General features: G+C 55.8%; 1 protein-coding gene across 1 annotated transcript; it reads left to right on the forward strand.

Moving 5' to 3' along the window:
* Positions 1–14,805: 14,805 nt before the first annotated feature.
* On the forward strand, positions 14,806–15,555 carry LOC139832478 (uncharacterized). Its single transcript, XM_071822252.1, has one exon. The coding sequence runs from the start codon at positions 14,806–14,808 to the stop codon at positions 15,553–15,555; it is 750 nt and encodes a 249-aa protein (XP_071678353.1).
* The last annotated feature ends 9,794 nt before the right edge of the window (positions 15,556–25,349 follow it).

The following is a 25,349-nucleotide window of genomic DNA, read 5'->3' on the forward strand; positions in this document are numbered from 1 at the left end:
GCCGGCAGTGCCGCTGGTCACGTCTACCGCTGGAGGGGCCGGCAGTGCCGGTGTCCTGAGGCCGGCAGTGCCGGTGCGAGTAGGCCGGCAGTGCCGGTTGCTTTGGGGCAGTGCCGGGTGAGCAAGCCGGCGCGGTCTGCCGGTGCCTGGAAGGCCGGCGATGCCGGCCTGAGCGTCCTTCGGCGGCCATTCTTCTCCTCCTCCTTCCTTGTCCATCTCCGGGTCTGCTGCGACGTCCTTCTCTCGAGGTTTATATCTGATAACACAAAGCATATCGGCCTGAGGTAGCAGTCCGTCCAATGGGGTATCAAGATCAAGGGTAGTGAGGAGTGAGTTCACCTTATCATGTAGCGCTTTGACTCGGGCTCGTGTCATCGGTCCACTTGGGAGACTTGTTGGTCTTGGTGTAGCGACGTCGGTGACCGGGGCTACATCAGAAGGCCTCACCCTCTTCCTCGAGAGAGCTCCACGGAGGTGCTCTCCCTCTTCCACTAAGGCACCGGTCGAGGCGGTGATTCCTTCACAAGGTTGGGGCGAGCTCCACACACAAGGATGCTCCCAACACCCTATGGAGCTAGTACATCACCAAGCTAGACTCCATAGCTGCACATCTCCAATGCTCCACCATAGGAACCCATCTCCAATGCTCCACCAAAGGAACCCTTCCAATACTCCACCAATAAGCTCTTCTAGTGCTCCACCAAGAAGCTCTTCCAGTGCTCCACCAAGAAGCTCTTCCAGTGCTCCACCAAGAAGCTCTTCCAGTGCTCCATCAAGAAGCTCTTCCACCAAGGAACCCTAACAACAAGATCCACTAAGGACTACCACGAATTGGTGAACTTTCTCTCGGTAGAATGATAGATCGGGGTCTCCTCCACCACCTCACAAAGTATGAGCAAGATTGGTTGGGTGGATGAGGAGATCCCCTCAATTTTGAGCTCAGCAACAATGGAGGACAGAGAGAGAGAAGAGCTAAGGCTGGCTGGAGAAGAAGGGTCCTTTATATAGTTCCCTCCAAATCCAACCGTTGCTCACTGTTTTTGCCTAAGCGGTACTACCGCTTCTAGAAGCGGTACTACCGCTCTGAGTTCGAATCCCCACTGAACTTGTCCACGTGGACACATTGCGGTACTACCGCTCGCGGTACCGCTTGCGGTACCGCAATAGGGTCCAGACCTTACTGGATCCCAAGCGGTACCAGAGCGGCACTACCGTAACGCGTTACGGTACTTAGCGCGGTACCGTGGGCGGTACTACCGCCCTCAAGCGGTACTACCGCTCAAGGTACCGTGAAGGTACCGCATCGTGTTCTGTGGGACGCTTCCATGTGCAAGCCTCAGAGCGGTATCACGGGCGGTACCAGTAGGGGTAGCGGTACTACCGCTCCTGGTACCGGTAGTACCGCTATGGCTAAAACAGCTTTTCCTCTCTTCCTCTCCTACCATGTTACCTTACGACACACACACAAAACCAGAAACCCTAAGAACTACGCTTCGGTCTTCTGATCATAATGTGCTCAGCGAGGGTACCGTGCATCTTGCAAACCTATCAATGACAAACTTTGTGCACGGTTAGAATTGTTCGAGTGTTGTTATCAAACACACAAAACACGGGATATGGATCTTGCTCTTACAATCTCACCCTTTTTGGTGTTTGATGACAACACACGAATTTGCAATAATTCATAGGATATTATGATAAGATATTTTGGTTTGCAAGTATAGGCAAAGCTCCCCCTAGATGTGTGCACATTTAAAATATGCATTTGTATACAAATGCACACCTCCTAGAGAGAACTCCCCCTAAATTTCACAAACCAAGCACAAGTGCTAAGATGATCATATGACAATATTATGTAGCACAAGTACACTATAGAGGCAAGAAAACTTGTATATAGGGGAGTTTGGGTGAACCTTTTCATACCTTTGCCTTGAGAAAACCCAAACTCACCATAATAATAGGTGCCTCCATAGGAATGATATGGCCAAACAAAGAATAAATAATGGAGACCATTGACCATTAAGCTACGCACGATTAAGTCTTAATACAAACGGGGGGATCGGGAGATCCACGAATAGAGTAGCAAACACACATACGTATAAAGTTCCGAATAACTAGGGAAAAGGTTTGATGCCAAGGCCGAAAGAACCAAAACGAAGCCACCAAGCCCTTGGCATCCCCATGCAAATTCCCGTCCTAATAGACCAACTTCTCCCCCTTTGGCATCGAGACACCAAAAAGGGAGAAGGAGCATACTAGCGTCCCAAGGGAATCACTCGTCGTTGTCATCCTCCTCGTCATCATCATCCTCGTTGTCATCACCTTCATCCTCAATGTCCTCCTCCTCTTCATCATCATACTCATCATCTTGGGCAAGGCCTTTGCCATGAGGTGGCTCGGGGATGGATTCCTCGGAGCTAGACCAAACAAGCTTTGACTTCCACTCAACGGGAGGAGTGATGTTGTCCTCGGAGCCCTCGGAGACCGGGAGTTGCATATGCCTCATCATCTCCTTTTGGCGTTGGCGGATCTTCTTGTTGTCATGATGATCTTGGTACATCCTATCTTCGAGGTCCCTCTTGAAGCAAAAGGACTTCTTGAGGCGAGCGGTGAGCTTGGCGAAGAGGCCCTTTCGCTTGATGGAGTTGGGCACATAGTCGGAGTCGTCGCTGTCGGCTTCGACTTCGTCCTTGTCCTTGGGAGCTCCTTTGCCAAACCTTGGAAGGTCATGGTCCTTGACAAGAGGACTCTTCTCCTTGTGAATGGTGACGTTGGGGCCGCATTGCTCCAGAAGATCTCCGTGGCCTTCTTGATCCCACTTGAGACAAATGAGCCTCATGAGATAGTGAGCGTACTGAGGAAGCTTGCGGAGGAAGGCACAATCACGCATCCCATGCCAAATGCAGTACATGATGTCGAGTTGCTTGCCGCGGCCCCTCAACTCATGTGTGCGCACAAGGAGATTCACAAGGAATCCATGCACCTCATCGTGGTTGGTATGCTTGGGGTTGATGGTGCTGCGGTAGATGCTGTTCATGATATCATAGACAGGTAGGAGTCCCTTGGTGCTTCCACACAACATCCTCCCTCGAATGTAGAGGTCGGCCATCTTCTCCTTGGCCATGGGCTTGGCTTGGAGATGAATGCGGAAGTGGTTGGAGTTGTCTTCGGGAAGCTCATAACCAAGGCATCGAGAAAAGTCTTGCCATGAGGCCTCCATCACATGCTCCTTGGTCATCCACTTCAAAGAGCGATAGCCTCCTTCATCCTCAAGAAAGACCACGGTGACATAGAATTGGCAAATTACCTCCCGGGAGAAATCATGAGAAAAGGTCATTATAGGAATAAGACCTTGTTCTTCACATATCTCAAGTGCTTCTCCAAAGTAGTCGAGGTCGGAGTGGAGCTTGTCCATGCTTATGGAGTATTGGGGGCAACACTTGAACTCTTTGGCCCCATAGACCTCAGTGTAGATCTTCTCTTGATTGATGTGATCAAAGTAGGTATTGGGGCATTGGCGAGCATTTCTTGGGAGCAAATAAGGATTGGCTCCCCGCACCTCCAAGAACTGGCCTTTCTTTACATCGAGCATTGATTTTTGAGGTCCCCTTGCCCCTGCTGCTGCGTCTCTCTGTCTCTTGGTGGTCCTTGTTGGCATGATCTCCTCTTGCTCTTCATCGCGATGACGATGAGAGGATGGCTTGACCTTGCCACCACGGGTCTTTGGTGCACCTGTGAACAGCAGAGGTTTGGGAGGGAATAGGGGATAAGTGCACAAGCCGAGAAATTAGAGATCAAATTGGACACTAACAAGCAACATTGGTGACTCTATACATGGCGGTAGTACCGCAATTTCAACCGGTAGTGCCGCTTTGACCGGTAGTACCGCCCAAGAATGAGCGGTACTACCGCTCAAGCTCGCACAGCCAAATCGAGATTGGGTCATGGCAAGATCGACCCTAGAGTCACACATTGTTGCTAGCTAGTATCCTTACACATGAATAGCTTCCAAGAGAGCTTCTCCACCACAAAACTCCAACAAACCCTAGCATATGCATCTAGGGAGATCAACTCACCCTAGAGAGAGAATTTATGGTTCATACCGGAGGACATGGCGGAGAAGAGGTTGGGGAAGCTTCTCCATGCAGGAGATTGGGCCGATGGCGGCTGGAAAAGGAGATCAGGGCCGATCTCCTCGAGCTCTTGAGCTTGGGGATGCCTTTTGACTTGAGGTGGAAGAGGAGAAGTGGTGAGTTGGGGATGACCCGACCCCAACCGGTACCTCTTGTCAAAAGGAGCAAGCGGTAGTACCGCTCCTAAAAGCGGTAGTACCGCTTTACCGGTACTAGCCCGGTACTTAGAGCGTTAGTACCGTTCTGGGGATAACTTTCAGTTTCGTCACAGAACTGCCCCAGAGCGGTAGTACCGCCCCAAGAAGCGGTAGTACCGTCCACAAATTCAAAAAGAGCTCAGATTTTGGTGTAGACTTGTGCTTTTAGACGGAGTTGGCTCAAGAGGTAGATGATGGCTTAGGATTAGATAACGGAACTGTTAAGGTACTACCCAACCAAGCTTGCAAGAATCAAAGCTAGAAAAACCAAGCTTGGGTGAATCTCCCGAGAAGAAACAAAGAGGAAAGAGGAAACGACAAACAAAAACAAAAAGAGAAAAGAAAACAAAAAGAACAACAACTCCTCGAAGAGGAGGTTTGGTGGCCGAGGCCACCGTGTAAGAGTTTGGTAGTGTGAGGTCGCGTAGAGACCTAGGACTCACGACTACTACTCAACATGAAGCTCATAGTCACTTGATTGACGAACGGCATATGCTTTGTATTTCTTTGTGCATCATGGGGGGAGGGATAGCTCAATAATTTAAACCGCACTCCCCCTATGTTCATGCGTGCTTTACATCTAGACATATGGCACAAGAGTGGTATAGGTATCCACTTATGACACAATGTCCAAATGAGAAGCACAAAGGTAGAGAGGCAAACCTTGACGATAAACGATAGAGAGTGAGTCCATTGTTTTGTTGGGCACATTTGGGAAGAATAGATCCTTGGGATTGCTATACCGTTGGATCCCATCACATCTTGTTCTTGAGAATATCTTGTGCTTTGCTTGGATTATGAAGGAGTCTTGATGCATAAGCACCCCGGCGAGAGAAGATCAAACGGATAGGTTCGTGTGAGATTCCTTGACCATCATCAAGATTTGGGTCCTCGCCTTGACGTCATTGATGTTGATGCCGAACTTGGGGTTGTGGAAGAGATGACTTAGCACTTGGTTGTCCAATGGAAGAGACTTGGCCTTGTGGTGTAGATGGCTCCATATAGATGGAACTTCGTCCTTCCCCGGTACTCATAGAAGGTAGCATTTGAGATTGGCGAGTGCCAACACTCATCCTTCCTATGGTAACCGGGGGAATTACATCTCCTTTCTCACAAGAAGCACTTCGCCTTCTCCCAAGAACTATCATATCCATCGAAAAGTCTCATCACTCAATACCACAAGCCTCTCAATAGACTCATACTCCATCATTATGCTTGAGTGTCGTCTTAGATTTATCTCTTACTTCCGGCAACCCTATGAGGTTAGGGTAAGAGTATGGCTAGGAGCAAAAGGTGGATTCCTTCTTTGCCAATGAAGAAATCCAAGATCTTGAGAACAAACTCCGTTCCATTGTTGCTTCTTCTTGCAAGGATTATGTCATAGAACTTGTATTGAGCTTGTTTCAGAAGCTTCATCATGATTCATTTCCTTTCAACACAATTCCTACAAAACACAATCTCTACACAAAGAAGAAAATTCCATTAGTCCTAGACCGTGGCCTCTTGAAGAGACTAGCTCCACAAGAGGACCACAACATGTTCATAATAGTAGGTACAAAGACCCAAGAGTGTAGAGCAATGAACAAGGAGTACATATGTAAGAGTCTTGACAAGATAGGACTTTGATCACCACCTTGTCAAGGCTCCAATACCTTTAAGCTTGTTTGTGTCGTCGTCATGAGAGAGATAGATATAAGGACTTGATGACAACAACGAATTCCTTGCTTCCGGACATAAGACTTGTGGCTTCAAGATAACCACCAAATAAGCACCTCCGAAAGCAAGGCCCTTCATGGATCAAGAGTTGGAAATAGGAGCCCACTTTTCAACGGGCTCTACCTTCATATTCTTTGCTTCATTGATCCTTCCTTCTCTCTCAATCTTCTTTGGCATAATTGCCACTTCTCCTTCATTGCATAAGTCCTTGTGGGCTTCAATGACTCCTTCCAAGAATTGGACTTGAATTTGGAGACTCTCAATCTCGAACCTCAAGTCATTAGCTTCATCTTCTCGGTCCACTAGAGCTTCCTCAAGGATAGAATTCCTTCTCACGAGTGAATGCTTGTGTCTCTCCAAGGTGGCAATGTCATCCTCATGATTGCGACAAATGTAGTCTTTGCTTGAGCGTTTGTATTCTTCTATGGCTTCATCTTGCATAAGCTTGATCACCATAGGTTTGTCCTTGCTCCTCTTAAGATAAGCAATTTCATCCTCATGGTTACAACAAGTGGCCTTTTCTTTGCTCAAACGGATCCACTCCAACAAGGACTCATTTCGCCTCTCATTCACTTCAACTAGCTTGGCCTTGTGTTTCTTTAGAGTGGCAATCTCTTCCTCATGATCACAACATCGCACCTTCTCTTTACTCAAGTGATAGTATTCATCTAAGGCCTCCTTTTGAGTTGAGATGACATCCAAGAACTTTGCATTGTGTTTTTTCAAGAAGCATACTTCGTCAAGGAGCTTGTCACAACATGAATTAGGACCTTCATCCTCTTTCTTCTTGGCAAAGGTTGCAACATCCTCAATTGACCCTTCATGATCTTCTTCAAGATAATCCTTCTTTGTCTTGAGCTTGTCCAACCAACCAAGAGCATAATCTCGATCCTTGAGTTGGGAGATGAGAGAGTTGTTGTAGTCTTCAAGAATAAGAGCACTAGTTTCAAGAGTCATACGCATGCACACTTCTTCCTCATAAGCTTGGGTGAGAGAGATAAGCTCCGATTCCTTCTTCTTTTCAAGTCCTTCATTTTCCACCATATGGTCTTCATCTTGAAGCATGTTAGTTCTAGGCTTGTCGGTGAAGGATACCTTGGTGATGTGGTTGTTGGGGAGCCGTTTGGGAAGGGGTAGAAACTTGCTCTTACGAATGAGGTATCCACCATATAAGTCCCTTGGCTTGTAGAGACAATCCGCAACGAAGTGACTTTTGTCGCGACTGTAGAAAGGGATGCAACTCACAATGTATTGATTGGGTGCATATGGCATTACATATATAGGCCACGTCCTCGACTATACAAGGAAGGAGACGGGCCCAATAATAAATACAAAGATATGTATCGCTATACATAACTACAGAAGGTACACATCCGGATATGCAAAGATATGTATCTCAACACCCCCCCGCAGTCGAAGCCTCGCCTGGTCGAACACATAGACTGGAACGGAACTCCTCAAATGATGCCGTAGGTAGACCCTTGGTCATGATATCCGCAAATTGTTGGGAGGTGGGCACATGAAGTACTCGAATGTGTCCAAGGGCCACCTGTTCCCGAACAAAGTGGATGTCCAGCTCAATATGCTTGGTGCGGCGATGGTGGACCGGGTTGGCGGAGAGGTAGACGGCGGAGACGTTGTCGCAATAGACCACGGTGGCTTTGGCAACAGGACATGAGAGCTCAACAAGGAGTTGCCGCAGCCAAGAGACCTCGGCAACCGCGTTAGCAACAGCCCGGTACTTCGCTTCGGCGCTGGAGCGAGAGACCGTGGGTTGTCGCTTAGATGACCAGGAGATGAGCGAAGGTCCGAAGTAGACGCAGTAGCCCGACGTGGAGCGACGCGTGTCGGGGCAGCCTGCCCAATCGGCGTCCGAGTAGGCGACGATGTCCGTGGCGATGGAGGCGTGGAGGGAGAGGCCGAAGTCCATGGTGCCACGAATGTAGCGGAGGATCCGCTTGACCGCAGCCCAATGAGGATCCCGCGGAGCATGCATGTGAAGGCACACCTGCTGGACAGCGTACTGCAGCTCGGGGCGAGTTAAGGTGAGGTACTGCAGGGCACCGATGATGGAGCGATAAAATGACGCGTCTGTGGCCAACGAACCATCCGTGGCGGATAGCTTGGACTTCGTGTCGACAGGCGTGGCCGCGGGTTTGCAATTAAGCATACCGGCGCGGTCCAGGAGCTCGTGGGCGTACTTGCGCCGATGAAGGAAGAAGCCATCGGTGCGACGTACGACCTCGATGCCGAGGAAGTAGTGCAGGGGCCCCAAGTCCTTGAGGGCAAACTCAGCGCGAAGACGCTCAGTGATCTGTCGCAGGAGGTCCGTCGAGCTAGCCGTCAAGATGATGTCGTCGACGTAGAGCAGCAGGTACGCGGTGGTGGTGCCATTGTTGTACACAAATAGCGGGGCATCAGAGCGGGTGGAGCGGAAGCCGAGTTGGTGAAGAAACTCTGCGACGCGCTGGTACCAGGCGCGTGGGGCCTGCTTGAGCCCATATAACGAGCGCGAGAGGAGGCACACATGGTCGGGGTGGGCGCTGTCGATGAATCCCGTGGGCTGCTGGCAGAAGACCTGCTCCTCGAGATGGCCGTGAAGGAAGGCGTTGGAGACGTCCATCTGGTGCACGGGCCACGCACGGGAGACCGCGAGCTGAAGGACGGTGCGGATCGTCCCGGGCTTGACAACCGGGGCGAACGTGTCGGTGAAGTCGACGCCGGCACGCTGGCGAAAGCCACGAACCACCCACCGCGCCTTGTGACGGTCGAGAGTACCGTCCGGATGGAACTTGTGCTTGAAGACCCACTTCCCGGTGATGATGTTGGCGTGAGGGGGTCGGGGAACAAGTGTCCATGTCTGGTTCCGCTGCAGGGCATCGAACTCGTCCTGCATGGCCGCAAGCCACTGCGGGTCGCGGAGAGCAGCCCGGGCAGAGGCGGGCAGGGGCGATGGCGTGGATGGTGAAGGCGCGGAAGTCGACGCGGTGCAGACGTACTCGTCCGAGGGGTACCGCGTGCTCGGGACGCGAATCCCTGCACGGGCACGTGTGAGGGGCCCTGTGGCCGGCGGCGGAGGAGGCGGAGCCGGAGGCGAGGCGTCGCCCGGCGAAGACGGCGTGGCGCCCGAGCTGAGGCTCGAGGGAGACACAAGCGGCGTCGAGGCGGATGAACCCGGCGAAGGGGCGTCGCCCGGCGAAGACGGCGCGGCGCCCGAGCTGATGCTCGAGGGCGACGCAGGCAGCGTCGAGGCGGGCGTCGGCGTAGGTGTCGGCGCGGGTGTCGGCATGGGGTCACACGAGACATGGCTCGAGGGTGACCCAGAGGGTGGTGAGGCAGCGCCCGAGCCAGAGCTGAAGGGCGCGGCGGAGAACGACGAGGCAGTGCCCGAGTCCGAGCTCGAGGGCACTGCAGCCGGCGGACCTGCAGGGGGTCGACGCCGGGGACCATCAGTAGTCGAAGGAGGAGTGGCGACCACCTGACTCTGTGCAAAAGGAAAGCAATGCTCATCAAAGTACACATGTCGGGAGGTGATGACGCGGTGAGAGACTGATGGGGATATGCCCATAGGGGGTGGGTCGCCAGTCCCACTCGCCACAAGGACGAAGGCCCAGCAAAGACCGCGCCTAGCCGACTGGACCCGAAGGCGATTGGGCCGAAGACCCAAGGAGATGATCTGCTCGGCTGGATAAGAAGATTACTTGTAGAAGGGTGTTGTATCCCGGATTAATAGCAACTGATACGATTCGGGGTTATCCCCTTGTAACCCTAGGCCGGGGGTGGATATATAAACCCCCGGGCTAAACCTGGGTAAAACCTTGCGTCCCTTGCACCTCGACCCTTAGATGGCGATGTTCCCTTGCCCTCGCATCAACGAAGTGCTACCCCCTGTAGCATCTGCCGTGGTCATATCCACGACAGTGGCGCCCACCGTGGGGCATGGGACATCAAGCCTCCGAGCTACGGCGAGGCCCTACTCGCCAGTACGGTGGCCGGTCACTTCCGGCAGGATGATCGCCACCGGCAATTTCTTCCACATCCAGCCAAGCACCTACCGGCCCGCCTCGTCACCTCTCAAGCACGCCTGGATGGTGCCGATCGGCTCAATCAACCTCTTCGTTGGGCTCGCCGGCGTCAGCGACCCCACCGAGCCCCGCCCCGGTCAATCGCACGACCCCTTCGCGCCGGGTCAACTCCTCACCGCCACTCGCCCAGTTACTGGCGAGGTGTACGCAGAGGCCGAGTCGGCCCTGGAGGACGACGCCGACTCGGCGGCCGTGACGCCGATCGCCAATCCCATCATCACCGCGCCAGCCGTCGACTCCGTCGACATCATCCCAGCCGCTGACTCCGGTATCGCGGCGTTCGACGATGACTCCATCGCCACGGCATCGTTCAAAGACTCCATCTCCTTGGTCTCTCACCTAAGCGACTTCGAGGATGACTCCGTCCTCCCCCTCTTCGGCAGCGACTTCGACTCGGACTCCGTCGAGGCCCCACGCTATCGCTACCCGACCGCCGTCTTCATGGAAGGAGGCGAGGAGGAGCCTCCGGTCGACGCCTTCACCACCCCCCTCCCTGCAACGGCCACCGCGACCGAGATCGAGGCGCACCGGGCGGCCCTCGAAGAGCAGAGGAAAAAGGAGCTCGCCGAATGGCAGAAATTTCGTCTCGAGCAAGACGAAGTGAGAGCGTATCTCACTATCGCCAGCAGCGCAATCGCCTGCGCATGGAGCGTGCCCGCGCGAACGACTTCCCCAGCGCGCGCCTTAACTTCGACGATCCGGATGGAGAAATTCGGATCGCCCGAGTCCAGAACCCCGACGTCCCGGAAGGAAGTCGGGCCGCCGCCGATAGAGCGGCACACGGAGCACCGCCACCACCACCACCCGAAGTTCCTCGGGCGGAAGTTGACGCCAATGGCCTACCATTGCACTCATCTCCAGCCGACAACGTCGCGGCCGCCCAAGCCGTCCTCGCGAGGCTCCCCGAAACGGGAGACGGCGCGATCCTCGTCCAGCACGCCAAGGCCCTGGTTGCCAAGGCATTGGAGCAACAACACGCCGCCGCCGACTCGCAAGGGCGACTTTATTCGCGCACATCCGCCAGTCGCGTGGCGTCGTCGGGCGCGGCAAATCGCGCAGTCGTCAACGCCAACAACGGTCCGCCGCCAGCACCGCGTGCGGCCCACTCGACCAACAACCGAATCGAGCCGCGCCCTGCGCGAGTGATGGTCGCCGCCAACGGACAGCCCGTTGATGCGCGAACCCATATCGTCAACAATCAAGAATGGCGGGCGCGAAACCGGCTGAACGACCGCTACGCTGATGAAGCCCCGCGCCAAAGCGCGTTCACTCGAGTTGGCCCCGCCTGCTTCGGGCCAATGATCAGAGGCGAGCCGTACCCAGCTGGATTCAAGGGGCCCCGCGACATCGAGAAGTACGATACACATATCGACCCCACAGTCTGGATCGATTCGTACGCCATGGCAATGGGGATCCAAGGCCACTCTGAGTTACTCGCGGCACGCTACTTGCCTCTCATGATGGACGGCGTCAATCGCCACTGGTTCAACACCCTCACCGCCAACAGCATCGATTCTTGGGAAGAAGCCCGTGCCGCATTTATCCAGCACTTTGCCAGCGTGTACACTCGCGCGACAACTATAGAAGACCTGGATCGCTGTGTCCAGGGCCCGCGCGAGTCGACTCGTCGGTGGGTGCAGCGCTGGCAAGACATGTGGACAACCTCCAGCGGCATCAGCACGGATACGGCAATCTACTGCTTCCGGCGGTGCTGCCGGTACGAACCGCTAAGCGCCAAGCTCCGTCGCGTCAGCAGAGATAACATCTCAATCTCCGAGCTCTTCGACATCGCCACCCGCTACGCCGACGAAGACCCTACAGTCGACTCGGACGACGAGTACGGCCAGCGACGGAATCGCCGCCCCGTTCACACGGAGCCCCGACGCGGCGACTACCGATTCAGCGGCCGATCTAACAACGGCAAACGTCGCGCCGACGGAGGACACAATGAGCTCGTCGCCAACATCGACTACGAGCAGCGCGAGCCAAAATCCTTCCGACGCGACAACCGTGCGCCACGGGTGGATCAGCCTCAGCCTAAGCGCTTTGACGCCCGCAGCCTCCTAGACGCCCCGTGCATCTATCACAGCAGGGAGGGCAAGCCCTCAACGCACACGACGAGAAACTGCTACTCCCTGAAGCAGATAGAGAAGGCCCGCCGCGCCAAGGAAAACGACGGCGGCAATCAGCACAAAGACCGCGCCAAGGACCCAGACCAGCACAAGGGAGAAGGCTTCGGTCGCAGCGCCGGCTCGCTCCACACCTTCACCGGGGTCGGCGATCGTCGGGACAGGAAGGTCCTCGCAAGGGCAGTGGCAGTACACGCGGTCATCCTTGACGTACACCGGTGGCTCAACTGGTCCGAGCAGAGCATTACCTGGAGCCGCGAAGACCACGCCCCCGCATCGAGTACCCCGGCCGAGTGGCGCTGGTCGTCAGGCCCAAGGTAGCCGACTACTGGCTGCCGAAAACCCTGATGGACGGAGGAAGCTCCATCAACATCCTGTATTACGAAACCTTCCAGCGACTCGGTTTACCAGACTCACGCCTCGAGAACACCAAGGTTACGTTCCATTGCATCGTCCCCGGGCGGAAGGCCTTCCCGATTGGCAAGGTTACGTTGCCAGTCACCTTCGGCACGCCCGTGAACTACCGCACCGAGCGGATAACATTCGAGGTGGTGAACTTCCGCAGCTCCTACCATTGCGTGCTCGGCCGGCAGGCGTTCGCCCGGTTCATGGCGGCACCTCATTACACATACAACATGATGAAGATGCCAGGGCCTCGTGGCGTCATCACCGTCCACGGCGACCCGGAGATGGCACTGGAGTGCGAGGACGTCAGCGCCAAGCTTGCCGACGTCGTCATTGCCGACGAACAAGACAACTCCGCCGAGCTCGCCAAGTACCCAGTCGATCGCAACGACCCCGCCATCCTGGAGAAACCAACCGAGCTCGACTCGTCCGCCGCAACTTTCAAGCCTGCAACCGACACTCGCCAAGTAGATCTTGTAGAGGATGATCCAAGTAGGAAAATTACCATTGGGACGGGCCTGTCCGCCCAATAGGAAAGCGCGCTCATCAAGTTCCTCCGTGAGAATCGAGATATCTTTGCATGGAAACCGTCTGACATGCCGGGTGTCCCGAGAGAACTTGCGGAGCACAAATTACACGTCGACCCCTCCGCACGCCCCGTTAGGCAGGCAATGCGCCCCGTAGGAGAAGAGCGACGGCGTGCAATCGCCGAAGAAGTGAACCGACTGCTCGCTGCCGGTTTCATCATTGAAATCAAGCACCCCAAGTGGCTGGCAAACCCAGTCCTGGTGCTAAAGAAGAACAAGACATGGCGAATGTGTATCGATTACACCAGCCTCAATAGCGCATGCCCCAAGGACCCATTCGTCCTACCGCGAATCGACCAGATTATCGACGCGGTCGCCGGGTCCGAGTCGCTGTGCTTCCTCGATGCTTATTCCGGGTACAATCAAATAAAGATGGCCAAGGAAGACCAAGAGAAGACAGCATTCATCACGCCCTTGGGTGCCTACTTCTACACATCCATGACCTTCGGCCTCAAAAACGCCGGAGCGACATACCAACGGTGCATGAACAGCTTCCTGGAAAGCCAAATCGGCCGCAACGTACATGTCTACATCGACGACGTGGTAGTCAAGTCGACTCACCAGGCCGACCTCATCACTGACCTCGCTGAGACATTCGCCAACTTACGGCGATACAAGATCAAGCTCAATCCTCTGAAGTGCACCTTCGGGGTCCCTTCTGGACAGCTGCTCGGCTACGTCGTCTCCAAACGAGGCATCGAGCCCAACCCAGAGAAGACACTGGCGGTCATGAGAACCAAGCAACCAACCTGCCTGGTCGATGCACAAAAACTCGCCGGCCGGGTCGCAGCCCTCAGTCGCTTCATACCCGGCTCGGTGACAAGGCCATGCCACTCTACCGCCTGCTCAAGAAGTCAGAATCATTCAGGTGGACAGAAGAAGCGCAACGGGCTCTGGAAGAGCTCCAACACGCCCTTCAGAACGCCCCTATCCTCGTGGCCCCGCTACCGAAAGAGACTATGCTATTATATGTCGCCGCGTCGAACCGCGCGATAAGCGCGGTCATGGTCGTCGAACGCAAGGAAGAAGGGAAGGAGCAACTGGTACAGCGCCCGGTCTACTACATCAGCGAAGCCCTAATTGAATCCAAGCAACGGTACCCGCATTATCAAAAGCTGGTGTACACAGTCCTCAGGGCCCAGAGGCGACTGGCCCCCTACTTCCACGAGCACCCCATCAAGGTAGTCGCCTCAACACCACTCGCCGACATCATCCGTAACCGCGATGCAACTGGCCGGATCGCCAAGTGGGCAGTCGAACTTGGCGTCCACAACATCACCTACGAGTCGCGCCACGCCATCAAGTCTCAGGCACTCGCCGACTTCCTCGCCGATTGGGAAGAGGCCCAACAACCGAGCTCCCCCGCGGACCTCAAGCATTGGACACTGCACTTCGACGGTTCCAAGAACCTCGAGGGGGCAGGCGCGGGAGTCATCCTCACATCGCCAAAAGGCGACACCGTGAAATACGTCCTGCAACTCAGGTTCGAGCCCTGCACCAACAACATGGCTGAATACGAGGCGCTCCTACACGGCATGCGAGTAGCAAAAGAGATGGGCGCAACACGGCTGCGCTGTCTCGGTGATTCCGACCTGGTCGCCAGCCAGACTTCCGGCACCTGCGACGCCACCGACGCCAACATGATTGCATACAAGCGCGCGGTCGATCGAGCCGGCGCTAGCTTCGCCGGCCACGTCATCGAATGGGTCGACAGGCGCAAGAATGAGGAAGCTGATGCGCTAGCCAGACTCGGGTCCAAGCGACTCCAACCTCCTCCAGGTGTCGTCCTGGATATCCTCAGCCACCCCTCGGTGCGCGCACCTCGCGAGCTGGACATTGCTGAACCTCCCGCTCCCGACTCCACCCTAGTCGCACTCGCCTCCGACAGCGTCGACTGGACGGAGCCATACCTGAGCTACCTCGAACGCCAGATACTGCCAATGGACGAAGCCAAAGCACGAGCTATCCTACGCAGGTGCAAGTCTTTCACCATTATCAATAAAGAGCTATACAAGCGCAGCGTCTCGGGAGTGTTCCAGCGATGCGTCGCCACCGACGAAGGGCGCAAAATCCTGTGCGACATCCACGCAGGGGACTGCGGCCACCACGCAGGCGCGCGTTCCATAGTCGCCAAAGCTTTCCGTCACGGCTTCTATTGGCCGACAGCCCATGAAGATGCAATCGCGCTCGTCCGCTCGTGCGCCGGATGCCAAAAGTATGCAAGCCAGTCGCACATGCCGGGATCAGCACTGAAGACCATCCCCTTACCTGGCCATTCGCCGTCTGGGGTCTGGACATGGTAGGGAAATTCAAAACGGCCCCCGGCGGGTACACTCACCTCCTGGTCGCGGTGGACAAATTCACCAAATGGGTAGAAGCAAAACCCATCAAGAAGTGCGACGGAAAGACAGCCACAAAGTTCCTACGCGAGCTTATCTATCGATATGGCTACCCTCACAGCATCATAACCGACAATGGCACCAATTTCGCCAAAGGGGAGATGGCCGACTTCTGCGAGGAAAAAGGCATCCGACTCGACCTCGCGTTAGTCGCACACCCCGAGTCGAACGGCCAAGCAGAAAGAGCGAACCAGAGCATCCTCCACGGACTCAAGCCGCGCCTGGTCGTGCCCCTGGAACGCGCAGCCGGTTGCTGGGCAGACGAGCTCCCCTCAGTGTTGTGGGGCATCCGCACAACACCAAAAAGATCGACCGGCTTCACGCCTTTCTTCCTGTTATATGGCGCCGAGGCAGTCATGCCCACGGATATCGCCTACGACTCGCCACGGGTCGCTAACTACGCCGAAGAAGACAACGAGCGAGCTCGCCAAGATGACATCGACCTCCTTGACGAGGCTAGGGACCTCGCACTCTCCAGGACCGCCATCTACCAGCAAGATCTCCGCCGCTACCACAGCCGTCGCGTTCGGAGTCGCTCCTTCCAAGTCGGAGATCTCGTGCTCCGGCTAATTCAAGACAAGAAAGGCATGCACAAGCTATCCCCGCCTTGGGAAGGACCATTCGCCATCAGCCGCGTACTCGGCAACGACTCCTACTACCTCACAGACGTCCGCAAGGACGACAAAGGCGAACCGCTCACCCGAGAGGTGGAGCGCCCCTGGAACGTCAACCTCCTCCGACGGTTTTACACTTAAGGAAAATGTGTAACCCACAAATTCAGAGATTAATCAAAGTCGCCGATTGCATCAATCTCCAACTCCGATTGCCTCTCCATCACCCGCTAGCTATCTGCATCTCTCATCTCGGTAAACACCGGCCCAATCGCCATGCCAAGCGACTTGGTACTGAGAGACCTTCGGTCGCCGCTGCTGGAAGAGTGAAGTCCACGATCGGCCAATTAGCCGGGCTAACAAGGGCACGACGGGTCTCCCGGGCGCAACACCAGGCCCGGTTACCTACCACCTCTTACGCCGTCAGGTGAAAACGGCGACTGGAACCCACAGCAGGGTCGCATGCCCGACCAGCCCCCCGGGCCACGGCGATCGTCTCGTGCTACGCTATACATAACACCAATGCCCTCCTCTACCTTAGGCTGGTGACTTGAATGGCCAAGTACTTCGACCAGGGACCCCGCAAAACGGACCCGCGGCTCGCCAAGGAACAACGCCCGCAAGAACCCCCTTTGGAGTCGCCTAGCGACTGGCTCACCTAGCCACGACGAGTGGCGCGCTACATACAAACAGCGCAACTATAAACCAACCCGCTACTCCACCCATGAGGCTACTATTCGCACTATAATGACTACGTACTGCGACTGGGGACGCCCAGCTCGACAAGGAAAACAGTCAAGTCGATAGCCTTCATCGGGGTCGCATGGCGACTGGCCTGTTGGCCATGGAGAGTCAGACCCAACTCCAATAGGAAAACATCACCGTCACACTCACATAATTCAAAAGCGGTCACCAAGTTATACTTAAGCAAAAAATGACACTTTATTTACAACTAACACCCGCTCGCGGGAATTTGAGCTACATCATCCACAGGGGTCCAAGAATCTACTGCGACGGCCCCGGAGCTTCCTCTACAACAGGCTCGGCGCCGCCGTTGCCATGACAAAACTTCGGAGTATACAACACGACCGGGTACGTGGACAGGGAGTCGGTGGCCGCGGCGTGGAATAGACGCTACGCGGGGAAATCCACCGGGCCGGCCTCCTTCTCCGCGTCCCCAGGTGCAGACTGGCTGGGAATGTGCGTCTCCAAGTCAGCAGTCGCCAACACCCGGTCGGCGTAGGGGCGCACTGCCTCCATCAAGCGCAGCACCTCGGCGACGTCAAATTCGCCAGTCTCCGAGGGGAAGCCAGCAGTGACCTCCTCCACGTCAAAACCCTCCGAATAGTGCGCCAGTACCATGCTCAGCGCCATGGTAATACCAACGCGGCAGGAGGAGCGGCGAAGCCAGTCGACGACAGCCGGGATGTTGGAGATAGCCCTGAAGACAGACGGCGTGTCCCGCGGAATAACCTCCCGCGGACTTAGGTACTGGAGCGCCGCCAGGATCTCCCCCGCGCAGGCAATGATGCGCGCGGTCGCGGTCGACAGGCACTCCCGCGGGGTCGCCATCTCCGTGAAGTCGCTCGTACCTACCACCAACAACAAGAAGGAATTGAAGTGAGAACTCGCCCTCGAAACCGACTCGCCATGCTCGGGGACTGGGCCCCGAAGCCGACTCGCCACGCTCGGGGACTGGCCCCCGAGGCCGACTCGCCATGCTCGGGGACTGGCCCCCAACGCCGACTCGCCACGCTCGGGGACTGGCCCCCGACGCCGACTCGCCACACTCGGGGACTTGCCGTCACGGCAATCGACAATAAAATAATGGAGGGATACGGAAACCTACCAAGGAGCTGCCGCGACATCTCGTGGACAAACGCCTCGAAGTTGGTCTTCTCGGCTTGCACCGCCAGGACGATGCCCTCGGACGCCTCCTTCTCCGCGGCCAACTCCTTGGCGTGTTGCAGCTTCAAGGCCGCGACTTCTTCTCGCACGGCTACGGCAGCCCCCCGCGCGGTATTCCGCGCCTCTGTCGCGGCCTCCAGCTTCCCCTTGTACTCCGCGATGACGTCCTCCAGCTCCCGGCCCTTTTCCTCCAGGACCTTCGTCAGGTTCGCCACTTCCGCTTTCTCCTTCTTCCGGGCCTCTTCGGCCTGCTTCGCCCGGAACTCGGCTTCACGGTAGAAGGATTCCTTGACGAATCCTTCCCGAGCCTCGGCGAGCGCCTTCGCCTGCGCCTCTGCTACAAAAAAAGGGGACAGTGAGAACAAAAATACAACCGCACGAGCGCGACTAAGAGGGGAAAGCGCGTGGGTGTGACTTACTGCCCAGAGCGATGAGCTTCCGGTTCTTCTGCGCCGCCTCCTCCACGAGCGCCGTCAGTCGCTTAACCTCCGCCTGCATAAAAAACGGCGCGAAGATCAATAAAAGCACTACAGGCAGAAAGAAGAGACTCGACTCGCCCCTCCAGGCCAAGTCGACCCTCGGGGACTGGGGGGCGACTGGACTGCGAGTACAGAAGTACTTACCATGTGCACTTCACCGAGCGCTGTGTGGAGCTCAGTGAAGGTCAAAGTCGAAGGCGGAGGACGGCGCGACTCGGCCGCCTCACCTGCCTGCATCACCGCGGCGGTCGACGGCGCCCCATCCGTTCGCGTCTCGGGGGCGCTAGGGTGGACTTGGTCCCTAGCGGCCTTGGACCGGCGCTCCCTCATCGGCACCGAGAGACCGCCCTACTCGGCGGTGTCATCTTCGACTTCGGGCGCCCTCTGGCCTTTAGTCGATCCAACGCCCGCCGACTCCTCCTCAACCACGGGGGGAGCGGTGCTTGGTCCCATCGCTCGCCGCGCCCCCGCGACCCACACTAGGCAGGGGGAAATCCTCAGCGGTGGGCTCGGCACGGCCGGCGCTCGCGTCCTCAGCCTGGCTCGCAGCGACAGGCTCTTCCCGAGCCGACCCCGTGCCCGCAAGGTCGGAAGGCGCCGTCTTCTTTTCCGCGGCCTTCTTCAGCTCGGCCGCCTTCTTCGCCTCGGCCGCCCTTGTGGCCGCCGCTCCAGTCGTAGCAGGTCTTGCCAAGACCTTCCTCTTGGACCTGCGGGGGAGTGGAGCGGGTCATTAGCAAATCCCGCCAGAAAAGAAGCAAGCTCGACAAGAGGTACTTACTTCACCGTGGGGATCGCCTTTACGCCCGGACCGGCTCGGGCTCCAGCGTCGATGGCGTCCTTCAGGGGGCGCTGAAGCTTTATGGAACCCTCCAGGATAGTCGGGCGCAGCCGCTTGGGCTGCGGCTCGGCCCCTTCCTTTGAGGGCTCCCCCTCCTCCGGGTGAGAGGTCGCCTCTTCATCCCCCTCGCCTTCCTGCGGCTTCGGAGCGCCCTGCGATGAAGATGCGGCGCCTCTCTTCAGTTCACGCGGGAGTCGGACGAGGTCTCTCGCTTCGGAGTCCGACTCGATGCGCTCCTCCTCGTCGTCAACCTCCTCCTCCTCGCCTTCGGTCATTTCCGGAGGCTCTTTCCCAGCGAGGGGGGGAGATGATCGGCGATCTTCTGCCACCGCTGCATTCGGATCAAGGAAATGAGTTAGAAAGGGAGAAGCGCGACCTAGGCATCTGGGGTCGCAGCACCGAACAAATCAATACCTGAGGCGCCGGGTTGTCTTCGGAGAAGGGCTGTCGGCCGTCCTCGAATGAAGTAAAGGCGGCCGTGGTGATCTTGGCGGGTGCCTTCCGGTACTCGCCCTCGTCCCACTCGGTCGCCGTCGATCGGGTGCAGTCGTTTTGCCCCCGGTACTCCCACATAGAGTGGGCTCGACACCGCAGGGGGATCAGTCGGCGGCCGAGCCATCAGTTGTACATGTTGGCCGCCGTCAGGCCCTTGTCCTTCAAAGCCTGGATCGCCTGGCGCATCCCCTTCACCACCTCCTCCTGCTCGCGCGGTAGCGACCGGACGTTGAGACGTCGCGGGACGCTGGGCTCGGGGTCGTACTGAGGGATGCATACCTCGCCAGGGGGAGTGTACTCCTTGGCGTAGAACCAGAATTGGCGCCATTGTGACTGCGCCTTCTTGGGGAGCGCCATGTTGATGAAGCTCTCCCCGGACTTCACCTGGAAGGTGATCCCGCCATTCGGGATGAGCGCCTCGCTGCTCTTACTGGCCCGAGTCGCCCGCCCATGGAAGATTGATACCCACAGCGGGAAGTATGGCGGGCAACCCAGGTAGCACTCGCACAGTGCCACGAACAGAGAAATCTGCTGCACACTGTGCGGCCCAAGGTCGCATATCTTAATGCCATAGAAGGCCAGCAGTTGCCGGATGAAGTCGGAGGAGGGGAGCGCGAATCCGCGGTCCAAGAAGCTGAGGAAGAGCACGAACTCGCCCGGCCTCGGGAGCGGCTCCACCTCGTTCGGCGCCGGGACCCGCCAACGCTCCTGCTTGAATTCGGGGATGACCCCGGAGGTGACTTACGGGAGGAGAGACTCGCGCGTGACCTTGGACTTGCCCCAGCCTCTCGCCGCCATGGTTGCGCTCAGGAGCTCTTGGCAGGAAGCAGATGGAATGAGAAGGGGGGAAGAATGCGGCGGAGTGATAAGCCCTAACCCCCAGGCCCGACCTTTTATATCGCTGCACTCGATCAAGATAAGCATCAAATCCGTCCGTTGATTCATCGCGAGATTGTCGCCCCGCAGTTAACGGCCGAGATCAGCGACGGGATCGGCGGAACGGGCGTTAAGCTAGCCGTTAACGGTCACATCAGGCCCAACGGTCAACTTCGTGCGAACGGCTCATGCCTCGGTCAACGTGAAATCTAGCCGTTGGCTCCTTCACGTGTCTGCACCCGGGACTTACGCCGACCGCCCTGCGACGACTGGCACATACCGACTGTCATATGACGACTGGCTTACGCCGACTGTCAGGCGCCGACTGGCTAATTAAGTTCAGGCGATTGAAGACTGGCGGCCAGCTGATGTTTCCTTCTTTGGGGAGCCCGGTGCCGATTCATCTCAATCCGCCCCTGTGCCTCTTCGCGACCCGCGCCGGATCTACGCTTCGTCACCACCGCGCTCGGGGACTACTGATGGGGATATGCCCATAGGGGGTGGGTCGCCAGTCCCACTCGCCACAAGGACGAAGGCCCAGCAAAGACCGCCAGTCGCCTAGCCGACTGGACCCGAAGGCGATTGGGCCGAAGACCCAAGGAGATTATCTGCTCGGCTGGATAAGAAGATTACTTGTAGAAGGGTGTTGTATCCCGGATTAATAGCAACTGATACGATTCGGGGTTATCCCCTTGTAACCCTAGGCCGGGGGTGGATATATAAACCCCCGGGCTAAACCCTAGAGGGCACATCATCTGAGATCGGATCTCCCCTGTAAGCTCTTGGCTCAACGCCGACTGACCCCCCCATTGTAATTCTCCACTGAGCAATAAGATCTAGCAGGACGTAGGACTTTTACTCTCCGGAGGGGCTAAACCTGGGTAAAACCTTGCGTCCCTTGCACCTCGACCCGTAGATGGCGATGTTCCCTTGCCCTCGCATCAACGAAGTGCTACCCCCTGTAACATCTGCCGTGGTCATATCCACGACAGAAACCGGATCATAGCAGTGGTAGCCTTTGGTGTTAGCCGGGTAACCGAGGAAAACACACGGAACGGAACGAGGGGCGAGTTTATGAGGAGTGGTGGCGGCGATACTAGGATAACAACGACAACCGAAAATCCGAAGACCGTCGTAGGATGGAGGGGAACCGTAAAGGAGGTGATGAGGTGCATAGTTCCAGCGGGGACGACACGGACGAAGGTTAACAAGGAGGGTGGCGGTGGCTAAGGCGTCAGGCCAAAAGGTGGGGGGAACATGGCTGTGGAATAGGAGTGTGCGGACGCAGTCGTTGAGGGTGCGGAGGATACGCTCGGCGCGGCCGTTTTGTTGGGACGTGTATGGACAGGTTAGACGTAAAATAGTGCCGTGAGAGGAGAGTAGGGTGCGGACGGCGACATTGTCAAACTCTTTTCCGTTGTCAGTTTGTAGGGCGTGGATGGGGCGACGTAACTGGGTGGAAACATAGGCGTAGAAGGCTGTGAGAGTGGTGGCGACATCGGACTTTTTACGGAGGGGAAACGTCCACACAAAATGAGAAAAATCATCAAGAATAACTAGGTAATAAAGAAGACCAGAATTACTCGGGATTGGAGAGGTCCATACATCACTATGAATTAACTCAAAAGGAAAAGACACAACGGTGGAAGACTGACTAAAAGGAAGACGGACGTGTTTACCAAGACGACATGCTTCGCAACTATGTGAAGACTGTTTAGTAGATGAAAACGAAAAACCCCTCATTATTTGGTGAAGCATGTTGGCATTGGGATGTCCAAGACGAGCATGCCAAAGATCAACGCCTGCGAAGAGAGCACGAGGTGCGGCGCCAGGGGTGGAAGGCGACATCACCGGATACAAATCGTCGGAGCTCTCACATCGATGGAGGACCATCCGGGTGCGGGCGTCCTTAACAGAAAAACCAAACGCGTCAAATTCAACAGTCACAGAGTTGTCACGAGAAAGAGTTTTAACAGAGACTAAATTCTGAATAAGCTGGGGAGACACAAGGAAATTATTAAGAGACAGTGGTTTATAAGTAGAAGGAAAATTAGCAGAACCAATGTGAGAAATAGGAAGACCGGCGCCGTTACCGACAATGATGCGAGACCCGGGTGAGCGGCCATGTGAGATGAGGCGCCCGTGTCCATAAACCAGTTGCCGCCACCGGCGTAAGAGCCAGGTGCGGGCGCGGCGTGGTAGGCCGGGGCGTAGGACGGCGGCGTGGCGGTGAAGGCCGAGGCGTAGGGCGTTGTCGCGGTGAAGTGCGCCTGGTGAGTCGGCGGGCGCGGCACCGGCATGCTGTAGGCGTAGATGACCCCCGTCCATGGGTTGTAGGCGAAGGGGTTGCTGCCGTTGGAGACCGACGACATGATGACGCGCGCGCAGGGGACGACGACGGCGCGAGGTTGGGGAGGGAGGCGCGGCGGCGGCTGCAGGTGCGGCGGCGGCGCGGCGTGAGGAGGAGCACAGGCAGCGGCGGCACAAGGGCGGCGGCGCTAGGGTTGGATGGTGGGGCGACGCGCGCGGGGAGAGAGGGGTGGGGCGGCTAGGTTAGGAACGGTAGGTGTCTGATACCATGTAAAAAGGGATGCAACTCACAATGTATTGATTGGGTGCATATGGCGTTACATATATAGGCCATGTCCTCGACTATACAAGGAAGGAGACGGGCCCAATAATAAATACAAAGATATGTATCGCTATACATAACTACAGAAGATACACATCCGGATATGCAAAGATATGTATCTCAACAGCGACAATTGAAGCAATAGTTCCTTGATCTCGAGTTTGGTTTCTTGTTTCCACTCCAAGGAAGTAGAGCATTGTAGAACTTTTTCTCGATCCAACGGTCATTCACAAAAGTAGCTCCAAGATCTTGCATTTGGATGGCGAAAGCAATAAGGCGTTGGTACATCTCTTCGGGCGATTCTCCCTATATCATGACAAAGTCATTTGCCATTGCTTCACTAAGATGAGAGCATTGGATGTCCCCATTTCCAAGGAAGAGCTTGTCAAGTTCGTCCCAAGCTTCCTTGGCGGTCTTGAGCGATTGGATATGAGCGTGTTCCTTGGGAGTAATGACCAAATGAATCATGTCGATGGCGATGGCGTTGAGTTGGTGGTCCACCATTTCCCTTCTTGTCAAGTTCATTGGGTCTTTTGGTGAAAATCCTTCTTTAATGATCCGCCAAAGCTCGATAGAGGTGCTGCGCACATGAGAATGCATTAATAGTTTCCAATCACCAAAGCTATTAGATTCAAGTAATGGTGGTGGACCATGAGTCATGATGCAAGGCATGGACATTTGATCATTTGAGTCATAATCACTTGATGGAGATGCATCCTTCCCCTTTGATGAGGTGTCAACATCCTCAAGATCCTTTTCCCGATGTGAATTTGTTGATTGCTCAACAATCTCAACACAAGGAAAAGAGTCGACTTGTGATGGGGAAGCATTCACACCTCTATTAGTATCTATGATGGGGTTAGGTTTTGGAGTAATCAACTCCATCATCATAGCCTTCAATTGAGATACAATGGATGACTCCAATTTCTTGAGGTCATACAAAGTAGCCGGAGTATTATCGGCACTTGATGATGGAGATGATTGCTCACGGGGAAGAACTCCACTCACAACCACCTCTTGTACGGCCATTTCTTAGGCGGTAAAGCCCGAACAAGAAAACCTTGCTCTGATACCACTTGAATGGATCGTAGCGAACAAGAGGGGGGGGGGGGGGAATGGCGCTACGGCAAGTTTTAACCTTTTTGAGTTTTAGCGCAACGGAAGGTAAAGGTGATAACTTTTGCAATAGCGGTGTTCCTACAATGATGCTAGAGCATGTGCAACAAGTAAAGGAATCAACAAGGTAGTAAGAATAAGAGCGAGAAAACCGGAGGGCGCGGAGGCGAGGCGAGGTTTGTTTACCGCAGTTCCTTCCACAACAGGAAGTACGTCTGTGTTGAGGAGGTGCTAGTCTCACACAAGAGACTAGACGGCCACACCAGGAAGGAAGGCCTCACCCTCTTCCTCGAGAGAGCTCCACGGAGGTGCTCTCCCTCTTCCACTAAGGCACCGGTCGAGGCGGTGATTCCTTCACAAGGTTGGGGCGAGCTCCACACACAAGGATGCTCCCAACACCCTATGGAGCTAGTACATCACCAAGCTAGACTCCATAGCTGCGCATCTCCAATGCTCCACCATAGGAACCCATCTCCAATGCTCCACCAAAGGAACCCTTCCAATACTCCACCAAGAAGCTCTTCCAGTGCTCCACCAAGAAGCTCTTCCAGTGCTCCACCAAGAAGCTCTTCCAGTGCTCCACCAAGAAGCTCTTCCACCAAGGAACCCTAACAACAAGATCCACTAAGGACTACCACGAATTGGTGAACTTTCTCTCGGTAGAATGATAGATCGGGGTCTCCTCCACCACCTCACAAAGTATGAGCAAGATTGGTTGGGTGGATGAGGAGATCCCCTCAATT

The sequence above is a fragment of the Lolium perenne genome, chromosome 6 (assembly GCF_019359855.2).
Source record: "Lolium perenne isolate Kyuss_39 chromosome 6, Kyuss_2.0, whole genome shotgun sequence".
Lineage (NCBI taxonomy): Eukaryota > Viridiplantae > Streptophyta > Magnoliopsida > Poales > Poaceae > Lolium > Lolium perenne.